The 10,882-nt window shown below is 35.9% G+C and overlaps 1 protein-coding gene across 3 annotated transcripts in view; it reads left to right on the forward strand.

Moving 5' to 3' along the window:
• ATRX (ATRX chromatin remodeler) overlaps positions 1-10,566 on the forward strand; it is a 193,496-nt gene extending 182,930 nt beyond the window's left edge. For all 3 annotated transcript variants that reach the window (XM_054566663.1, XM_054566664.1, XM_054566665.1), the window contains 5 exons: positions 3,493-3,642; positions 4,495-4,620; positions 5,369-5,464; positions 6,253-6,381; positions 7,453-10,566. In XM_054566663.1, the coding sequence (XP_054422638.1) occupies positions 3,493-3,642; positions 4,495-4,620; positions 5,369-5,464; positions 6,253-6,381; positions 7,453-7,731 (780 nt within the window). In that variant the 3' untranslated portion in view covers positions 7,732-10,566. The remainder of the gene's footprint in view (positions 1-3,492; positions 3,643-4,494; positions 4,621-5,368; positions 5,465-6,252; positions 6,382-7,452) is intronic.
• Positions 10,567-10,882: the final 316 nt, after the last annotated feature.

The raw sequence follows: 10,882 nt of genomic DNA on the forward strand, positions 1-10,882 counted from the left end.
AAAATTTATCCATTACCTGTTTTATTGCAGACTTGGTAATTTATAAAAGTGGCTTAACTGTCTTAATAAACTCCTAAGAGAAAAATTAAATAGATGATAAAGTGTATCTCCATAATACCTTGCAGCTATTAAAAATGATGAAGGCTGTATTTGAGGTAAAATGATGTCAATAGAAAGATATTAAGGCAGAAAAGATTTCAAAACTGTACAGTATAATCCCATTTTTATGTAAAAGTGTTTCTGTGTGGATAAGTATAAATGTGTGGAGGAATTTACAACAAATGTTACCAGTAATTATCTCTAAGTTTTATAATAGAATAGTAGCACTGTTTCATTAAAGTTTTTTTAAAATAATTTCCTTGAAAAGAAGTGTGTCACAACTAGCAGAAACAATATGAATTTTTTTTTTATTTCATGTTAGGAGGGAGGTAACGTTTAGGAAAAGGGTCCAAAAATTTTTAGTGATCAAAATGAAGTCACGTGCACTTTTTTTCTGGATCGCATTTTAGTTGACTGTTGGTCAAAATGAAAGCTATTACATGGGCAGAAGCTAAATCTCTACTATAATCTGACCTTAATAAGGTAGTCACATTTGACTAGACAAAATAGATCTTCAATCTGGAATTGGTGGGAGAAGTCATTAAAAGGTTTTAGAAATGGGATTTCCTAAAATGAAAATGATAAAATAGTTCATGTTGGACTCAGGCTATGCATGAACTGGCTGTTCCCAAGTTTGTGTCTGAGAAGTGTGTTTATTTTGGTTTTTATATTTTCTTTAAAAATTAACATGTGCTTCCTTTTTAAAAATTCAAAAAGTATAAAAGCGTTAAAAATGGGGGAAAAAGACCTACTTTGGTTTGTCTCTCACCCAGAATCCTCCAAGGCATTATCTTTTCTATCTAAGAGAATAGATCCAGGAAATGGAAGAATCGTCCTCAAGAAAACAGTCATTCTTTATAGTGTGATAGAATGGTCACTGAATAGGAGTCAGGAAATTTAGCTTCTCGTCTCAGCTTCTCCTTAGCCATGTGATTAGAAAAAAGTTACTTTGCCTCTCTGTACAGCAGTTTCTGCCATTTCCAAGATGGTAGCTTTGGACTTTATAGGATGCTAATAACTGACTTGATAAAGCTCCCTAATATCTCAGACCTTTTTTTTTACTTTTTCTTTTTTTTATCCTCACCTGAGGATATATTTATTGATTTTTAGAGAGAGAGGAAGGGGGAGAGAGAAAGAGACATCGATCTGTTGCTTCCTGTATGCGCCCCGACCAGGGATCGACCCGCAACGTAGGTATGTGCCCTGACCGGGAATCAAACCCGCGACCTTTTGGTGTACATGACGACGCTCCAACCAACTGAGCCACCCGGCCAGGGCTCTCAGACATTTTTTAAATGGGTATATATGAGTTATTTCTGCTATTCTCAGTCATTCTGTTACACAGGTGCGCAGGGAGTATTTTATATTTAACCTACAGTCATAGCTAGACTAGGATATTATCCAGTGTTACAGAGAGGGAGTCAGTAGCATAGCTGAAAATAAGTTCAGTTCCTAGCGTACAGTTCTCTCGGTCTTTCCCTCATACTGCTGTCTTAGAGAAATGAAGTGCCTTTTAACTATGTTTAAGAATATCACATTGCCAAACAGAAGTAAAATTAGGGACTATCCATAGACATTCCTACCTTGAATTTATTTGGTATTTTGTAGAACAGCTGAATTTTCTAATTGTACTTGGCATGATCGGTTGCTAAAAATATTAGTCAATGTTATCTGGTTTTATTCTGTACCTCATTCTTGAGTTATGCTTGGGGAGTGAGCATGGGAGACGCACGTCTAAAGAAGCATTACTTTTTAATAGAATTTAATTCAGACTGGCCTGTCTCCATGCCTGCTTGGTCAGTAACTCTGAGCTTTGGAGATCTGTCTAGTGATCATAAACCTGCTCTGTATGGCACAGGCCAGAGAAGTCAGCATTGATGGCAGATTTCTACACTGGTACAGGAGAGAGACGTTTAGTTAACATTTCCAAAGAACGAAACCTATTAGCGTCTGTGTGTTCAACCAGTAGACTTTCTTGAACCCTGTCATTTGTACAGTCGTGTAATGTTTTCTGTTTTCAACAAAAGAAATAACACATGCATGTCAAAATGAACTATAAAATCTGAATTAACAACAGTGCCCATTACGAGAAGCAGTCATTTTCTTTTATGAACTTATGAAGTGATTATTTCAGGTGTATATTGAGGTAACAAGAAAAAAAGTTGTCTGCATGATATCAAATATCAGAATATGTGGAATTAGTGTCAGAAGTTGCTGTTGTACATGATTTAAATTTTTCATCTTGAGTTATTAAACAGACATTTGAGTTCCTACCATGTGCTGGACCTTGTACTCTTAAGTATGGTTAAAGATATCGACAGAAGTTCCTTACAAGTGTGGGCTTTGTCTATGCTAAAACTTATGGGGGCATGAAGAATTACTAGATACAAATAAAATTTAAGTTTAATGTGCTATATACCTCCCTGTACCTTCCTTTGACCAGTAATTATTTATGTTCCTTTACTAAGTTCACACTTAATTTAGAAAGTATGGTCTAAGGGAACTTGATGTTACAAGCTGTGGAAAATCATTTTGTGAAGTGAATTAATTTGCCTTTTATATATTCACGTTTTCATCTGTGATTTCTTAATAAAAAACTTGTGAATATTTTAGTTTTTATTAGCAAGTAACATGCCTGTCATTCACTTTAATCCCCTTTCCCCAATCTCTGTGTGTATGTGTCTCATAATTACATAGAGCAGGAGTTTGGTGTTCTTAACTCAATACAGAAATGATCCCAAATTTTAAGTTTTTAGTTTTTTAACTTAAAAACACTGACTTAAGACACCATGACTTTGAAAAAAGGCATTATGATAATAAATTGCTAAACAGTATCGGTTTAAATTGGACCCATGGGTCTTCACAGTGTAATTTATATTTGACTTTCCTACAATTGAAATATAAGGACTAAATGTTTCAGTTAAACTGTCTTATAACTGTTTAATTTAGATTTGGGTTTTGTTAGTATAGTGGTTGGTAGCTAAAGTGATTGTGAAAATAAACTTGTTAAGTATGTATAAACAGGAGTAGCCGTGATTTTTAGCATAAGCATCCAATGTGATTTCTAATTTAAGAAGACTTATGTTAGCATTTATTATCAACTTAGAAGAAAGCAAAAAGTGTGTATGAAAAAAATGAGCAAAAAGTTGGAGAAAAAACCTTGAAAGCTGAAAAGTAGTAATTTAAAAAATTAATCCCTAAAACATGCTATAGAAATGTGCTCTTCTTACATAAGAAGCCGGTGTTGCATGTTTAGTGACTGTTTTCTAGGTAATTTATCATATATGTCAGAAATATGTATAACAGCCAGTTTCTAGTTTCTAGTCTTTAACAGTAGACCAAATATGATCCAGAGGGAGGAAATAATTCTGTTATTTCAACCCCTCTAAACAGGACACCATACTTGCAGAACTTCTTCAAATACATAAAGAACACATTGTAGGATATCACGAACATGACTCCCTTTTGGACCACAAAGAAGAAGAAGAGTTGACTGAGGAAGAAAGAAAAGCAGCTTGGGCAGAGTATGAAGCAGAGAAGAAGGTAGTTCACTTGCCATGCTTTTTGGTTTGGGTTTTGGTGTTAGTCATTTGAAAGAGCAGTGAGGAAGAAGAGGGTCCCATTTAGAACAGGTGAATCTTCCTGAACAGAGTCGCCTGGTATGAGAGTCTGTAGCTTCGGCTCCCTTTCGTGGTAGAGTGGGAAGAGGGGAGAGGAGAAAATATTCTCCATTTAAAGAGTAGCACCCCCACTTCTGCTTAGCACTTGCTGAATTGAGAGATTAGTGGAAAGGTATATATTTAGCATCACTTAACTCCCATCAACACCCTCACTGTAGTAACAGACATACAGGAGCTTAGAGTTCGAGGTAGGAAAGAGTAAATGTTTCAGCACGTGTGCCATGAAATCTAAATTTTGACTGTGTATCAGAACACAGAACTATTTTATTATTGGACCTTCATGTCAATCTCCCGCAGCAACTTTATTTAAAATAGTTCCATGCCTACCATGCCTATTTCAAACACCAACTCACTTGAGCAAAAATGTGCCCTGAGCATGGGAAACCTTATCCTAACACGTGAATCCTTTTTAAACTCTTAACTCATTGTACCAAACTTCTTTAACGTTAATGCGATGTTACGAGTCTCATCAGCATTAGGAGTTGCCCCATTCTGTGGGAATTATCAAAAGTGAGCATACTTTTGGGGGTTAAAGCTTTCTGTGTAATAAGATCTTGGCTTCAGGTGAAAAGGGTGTTTTGTTTTGTTTGTGTGTGGAAGAGTGTTAATAATTTCCTAGATCTGAGAATATGGAGGCTTTTCTAAACCAGTAGGTGATGTAGAATTTCAAGTTTTAAATCACATTGTGGAAAGTGCATAATTTTTTTGTTTTTAGGGACTGACCATGCGTTTCAACATACCAACTGGGACCAATTTACCCCCTGTCAGTTTCAACTCTCAGACTCCTTATATTCCTTTCAATTTGGGAGCCCTGTCAGCAATGAGTAATCAACAGCTGGAGGTAAGTTGTGAAGTACAAAAGTAGTTTAACTTGAATTAAAGGCAATTTCGAGTGCCTTGTTGTTGAGGGTTCCCTATGCATGAATATCACATTCTCTAAAAGATTACCTATGAATAGACCAAGAAATTTTTCTTTTATTTGTTGAACTTTTTGAACCAGCATAGTGTAGTAAAATGTGGTTTGTTTAGAGCACAAGGGACTCAGGCCTTCAATTAATATAGTTTGAATTATTTTAGTTAAGGAACAATAGGGCAACTGACTGGGTAGGGAAATAGCACTTTGTCCAGTTATACAATATTTTGAATAAACAGATTACTTGCTTAATGTTTGAAAGTAGAATAAATGCACACATCGACTTACATTCTAATTCCATGTAGATGCAGCGCTAAGTATATGTTAATGCCCAGCATTATGAAATAATTGATTTAAAACTAGAATCAATTATGAAATAAATGAGAATGATTAGGTTTTATTGTACCAATAATTTAATAACTTAATTGAATCTGTGGTCTCCTTTTTTAAATGTGCTTATGGAGTCATTGAAGTTATTAAATTATCGATTCAATAAAACCCAGACTTTCATCTTCCTAATAAGACCTTCACTGATGAGTTTTATTCCACTTTGTTGATGCTGAAGTTTGCTGTTCTTTTCAATTACTTCTGTAAAGTAGCAAGGGGAAGAATCCCTCTATTTTTAAACTATACTGTCTTTTATATGCCCTATATAACTTAGTTCTCATTCTTTTAGGACCTCATAAATCAAGGAAGAGAAAAAGTTGTGGAAGCAACAAACAGTGTGGCTGCAGTGAGGATTCAGCCTCTTGAAGATATAATTTCAGCTGTAGTAAGTGAATTGGCAGTTGTCTTACTCTAACTCGAAATTTGTGTTCTTCCCCGTACCGTTTGTTTTAATTTTTTTTTTTTTATCCTCTCCCGAGGACATTTTTTTCATTGCTTTTTTTTTTTTTTTTTTGAGAGAGAGAGAGAGAGAGACAGGGCAAGAGAGTGGGAGAAAAAGAAATACCAATGTGAGAGAGAAGCATCAATTGGTTGCCTGCCATACACACTAGACTGGGGACTGAACCCACAACCTAATCTTATGCCCTGATCAAGAATCAAACCCGCAACCTTTTGGTTATGGGACGATGCTCCAAACAACTGAACCACACAGGCCAGGGCTGTTTTAATTTTTTAATTATTGTTTGCTTCACTACTTCTGTGGGCAGAGGAAGCATAATTCTTATAACTGGATTTGCTATACTAAAATACTAATAAATTGGATAGTGGTGGCAAGCTATAATTCAACAATTTCACCCAGATGTTGCCACAAAAGAGAAATGGGTGAAATGTAAGAATTGGGAGATCAATCACAGAACTGTATGGATTATTTACATAAACATATTTTAATGACTAATTGCACAAATTAAGTACAAATCATTTTATTCCAAAGATAGCCAACCCTTGTACAACAGTGGAAAACTTAGTGTCCTGCTTTTACACCATTGTTTTCTTTTAAAAAGAATAAAGGAAAAGGGAGACAAAAACTTTAAAAATCCCAAGTATCTTCAAGTAGTTTAATTATTTTTCCTCAATTCTACTGCAATGACAGTAAATAGAAACTTTTTCTTTTAGTGGAAGGAAAACATGAATCTTTCAGAGGCCCAAGTACAGGCACTAGCACTGAGTAGACAAGCCAGCCAGGAGCTTGATGTGAAACGAAGAGAAGCCATCTACAACGATGTACTGACAAAGCAACAGATGGTAAGAATTCTGACTCTCTCTTGGTTATGTTTCATTTTCTTGAATTTATAATAAAGGGGTTGCGTGACGTCTGTGTCAGTAACCATTCCTCATATGGCTGGATGGATGGTCATTGGTTATTTCTCAAAGAAATTTTGTCAGAAAACCTAGTAATGTCAAGAAAAGGTAATCTCTTTTGTTACAAAGGAGCAATATCTTTCCAAGTGGGTCCCCTTGAAGTTTATATAGGCTGTCTCCCATATAATTTTATTTTTTATATATCCTGGACATCTAAAAAGGAGTTTTCTGCTAAACTCCTTTTTTTTAAAACCATATTTACCATTTTTAAGCCATTACTGAAAATAAGTATACTTTTTAATGTATTTAATTTGAGGGTAGAACTCTAGATGACATGACACAGATTCCTACTAAATGGCGTTATTTTATCACAACAAAAGTAAAATATCGCTTTGTTAAAAAAAAAAAAAAAAGGCCAGCATATTCCAGGATCCTTGGTCATGTTTCCCAGCAGTCATTTGCCAGCCATCTGCCTTGCACTGGGAAATTGCAATTCCTGACATCAGGGAATAAATTTCTGTGCCGTGAGTTTTGCCTAGAAAGCACTGTAGAATTGTGTGGTTTTACATTGTCTTAGGAAATTTCAGACATTCCAGGTAGGAATGATTCCCACTGGGAGTGCCTTTTCCCTTTGCTGTTTGTCACTGAAAATGTTTATTTGTCATAACGTGACATAGTCAAAAGAATGACAAAGAAAAGAGACTTGACAAAAAGTGCTGTAACTAATACTTGAGACTAATCACAGTGCTGGACAGGTTACTATGGCAACTAACCTAAATGCTCCTTGCAATACAATAGTCAAGTCATTAGGAGAATTTAGCCCTAAATGGTGTTACTAACTGGTTTCTACAGTAATGGTCCTGTGAATGCCATCAAATTAGTAATGGTGACAACAATAATGTGTTTTCCTTTTGGTATGGTACCCCCCTAACAAATTGATTTTAACTCAAAACTTGATACTTGCCTCTTTGAGACAGGTCATGCACTTGTAACAGCTCCCTTTTCTCTCTTCAGCTAATCAGCTGTGTTCAGCGGATACTTATGAACCGAAGGCTCCAGCAGCAGTACAATCAACAGCAACAGCAACAAATGACTTATCAACAAGCAACACTAGGTCACCTCATGATGCCAAAGCCTCCCAATTTAATCATGAATCCTTCCAACTACCAGCAGATTGATATGAGAGGAATGTATCAGTCAGTGGCTGGCGGTATGCAGCCACCGCCGCTGCAGCGCGCACCGCCCCCGATGAGAAGCAAAAACCCAGGACCTTCCCAAGGGAAATCAATGTGATTTTGCACTAAAAGCTTAAAGGATTGTTAAAATCATAGAAAGATCTTTTATTTTTTTAGGAATCAATGACTTAACAGAACTCAACTGTATAAATAGTTTGGTCCCCTTAAATGCCAATCTTCCATATTAGTTTTAAATTTTTTTAAATAGGGCATACCATTTCTTCCTGACATTTGTCAGTGATGTTGCCTAGAATCTTCTTACACACATTGAGTACAGAAGATATTTCAAATTGTTTTCAGTGAAAACAAGTTGTTCCATAATAGTAACAACTCCACAGATTTCCTCTCTAAATTTTTATGCCTGCTTTTAGCGACCATAAAATTGTCATAAAATTAACGAATTTAGGAAAGACTACAGATTTATATATTCATTCTTTACATCTAAAAACACAGCTGAGTTCTTAGAGTTGATTCCTCAAGTTATAAAATACTTTTGTACTTAATCCATTTCTTGATTCAAGTGATTGAAATGGTTTTAATGTTCTTTTGACTGAAGTCTGAAACTGGGCTCCTGCTCTGTCACGCCTGTGACTGAAAGTTAGAGACTAAGGGTTACCTTTGACACAGAATTGTGTGCAATATTCTTAAATACTACTGCTCTACAACTTGGAGGAGTCTTGCAGTTATCTTGGCAGTGTATGAACAGCCTTAAGTACAGCCTAAGAAGAGAATTCCTTTTTCTTCTTTAGTCTTTCTGCCATTTTTTATTTTCAGTTGTATGTGCTGAAATAATCACTAGTAAAATTTCAGGGCTGTGGAATATCTTCCACTCGTGACTTTTCTCTCTCCTGGCACTAACAGAAAGCACACCTCTTAACTGCTTGGTGCCAGTACTAGTGCTTCATCCTATTGCTGGCAGTGGGATGTGGACCAACAAAATCAAGTCCTGGCATTTCGGGAGGTTAAGGATGGCGTTGTGGTTGTTCAGTCCACGCCCTCTTTTATAAACAGCGTCAAGATGGCAGAACCATTGCTGACTTTAAGTTCACATGAGGAATGTGCTTTAACAATTCCCAGGACTGTCAGTATTATGAATTAATTCCTTTTAAAGATAAGGATTGCTGGCTTTGATGCTCCTTCTTTTCTCTCATCTTGTTCTTTCCCCCCCAACTTCCCTATGTTTTCTGAAAGTATAGCTCAAAGTTCGGTTTCTTACAAAAATGAGGCCTGTGAGGCAATTTTCTGACCCCAATTAACTCACCTAATACCCTTTCGTGAAGTTTTACTAGAGGATCCTTACATTGTTGGGTTTTTTTTCCTTAATCCAGACCTGTAAAATATCACCTATGAAGTTTATTCATGTACAGTTTGGTTGCTTGAGTTTCTGGAAGCAAAACATTGTGAGACCATGGGAGTCAACTCAACATGGCACACACATTTTGGAGATGATGATGGAGGAACAGGTAGTGGGAACAGCTAAGGGATTCCAGAAAAAAAGGAAGCTGGGCGCAGGATTGATCTGCTCTAGGGATCACTGGATTAGCATAAGTTTAACATTAGCTGAAACTGTTTGGAGACGTTTGGATGGTTGAGAGATTTCCGTTTTTATCTTGAAAGAATACTAGTGAAACATCTAAGAGCACCAAGGTGGGGATAATAAAATTAGTGAGCTTTGATGGATTCACCCCCCCACTTGCACACAATGAATTATCACTAACAAATTCCATATATTTGAACATGATGCCAGCCATAGAATCAAATTTATTTAATTGCTGGGGGTAGGGGGAGATGTGTGTTTACTTCAGGAGAAATGAAAAAGATGAGATTTATGAGATAAATATTTGAAGACAGTACACTCTGGCCAACTGTTATCAGTTGGTATTTCTACAAGTCCAGAATACTTTAAACCTGATTTATTAGACCTGGGAACTTTCGACATGGTCTAATTACTTGCTCAAAGACATAGTTATGAAAATTTTAGCTACCTTCTAAACCATTTTACCATAGATGAAACTATGACTTAAAGCATAATACATAGAAGGATTAATTGGAAATAAGAGAGTTTGAAATAAAACTTGGACCACTTTGCATACACTCTTCTCACTTGACATTTTAGCTACATAATATGTACTTTGAGTATAACATCAAGCTTTAACAAATATTTAAAGACAAAAATCACATCAATAAGATACTAAAAGGCTCATTTTTATATTTGTTTTAGATGTTTTAAATAGTTGCAATGGCTTAAAAAAATGACGATTTAAAATGTTGCTTGTAATACAGTTTTGCCTGCTAAATTCTCCACATTTTGTAACCTGTTTTCTTTCTTTGGGTGTAAAGCGTTTTTGCTTAGTATTGTGATATTGTATATGTTTTGTCCCAGTTGTATAGTAATGTTTCAGTCCATCATCCAGCTTGGCTGCTGAAATCATACAGCTGTGAAGACTTGCCTTGGTTTCTGTTAGACTGCTTTTCAGTTCTGTATTGAGTATCTTAAGTACTGTAGAAAAGATGTCACTTCTTCCTTTAAGGCTGTTTTGTAATATATATAAGGACTGGAATTGTGTTTTTAAAGAGAAGCATTCAAGTATGACAATAATACTATCTGTGTTTTCACCATTCAAAGTGCTGTTTAGTAGTTGAAACTTAAACTATTTAATGTCATTTAATAAAGTGACCAAAATGTGTTGTGCTCTTTATTGCATTTTCACAGCTTTGAAAATCTGTGCATATATTGTTTCATAGAAAATGTATAGCTTTTGATGCCCTATTTAATGGTGGTTCTTTTGCACATTTAGTTATTTAATGTTGGGAGGTGAAGAAGTTTGGTTTTTTAATTTGTTATATACTAAATTCTGTAAAAGGAGATCTTTAACCTCAAAAATAATTTACATACCAGGAAACCTATGTGTGTTTGTGTTAGTTTTGGTTGTCTTTGTGTAATCCAGCCCCCCCGCCCCCCCCCTTCCCGAGAGCTGCATCACTCATTGAAGCCAAGCCAGGCGACCCACCCACACTTGATACAAAAGCTGCTTACCGTCCTGACACCATAGGAGGTTGAGGGGAAACCTTATTACTTGGCCTACAGAGAAGCTGAATATTTTGTAGTCTTCCCTTAGCCATGTCCGTTCTCCCTTGAGTCTCATAAAATCAGGTACACGTTTCTGGACCCCAAACAAAACTTTAAAAACAATTATTTAGCCCTGTCT

The sequence above is a fragment of the Pteronotus mesoamericanus genome, unplaced genomic scaffold (genome assembly GCF_021234165.1).
Source record: "Pteronotus mesoamericanus isolate MK-2021 breed Mesoamerican mustached bat unplaced genomic scaffold, CSHL_Meso_final contig_177, whole genome shotgun sequence".
NCBI classification, from domain to species: domain Eukaryota; kingdom Metazoa; phylum Chordata; class Mammalia; order Chiroptera; family Mormoopidae; genus Pteronotus; species Pteronotus mesoamericanus.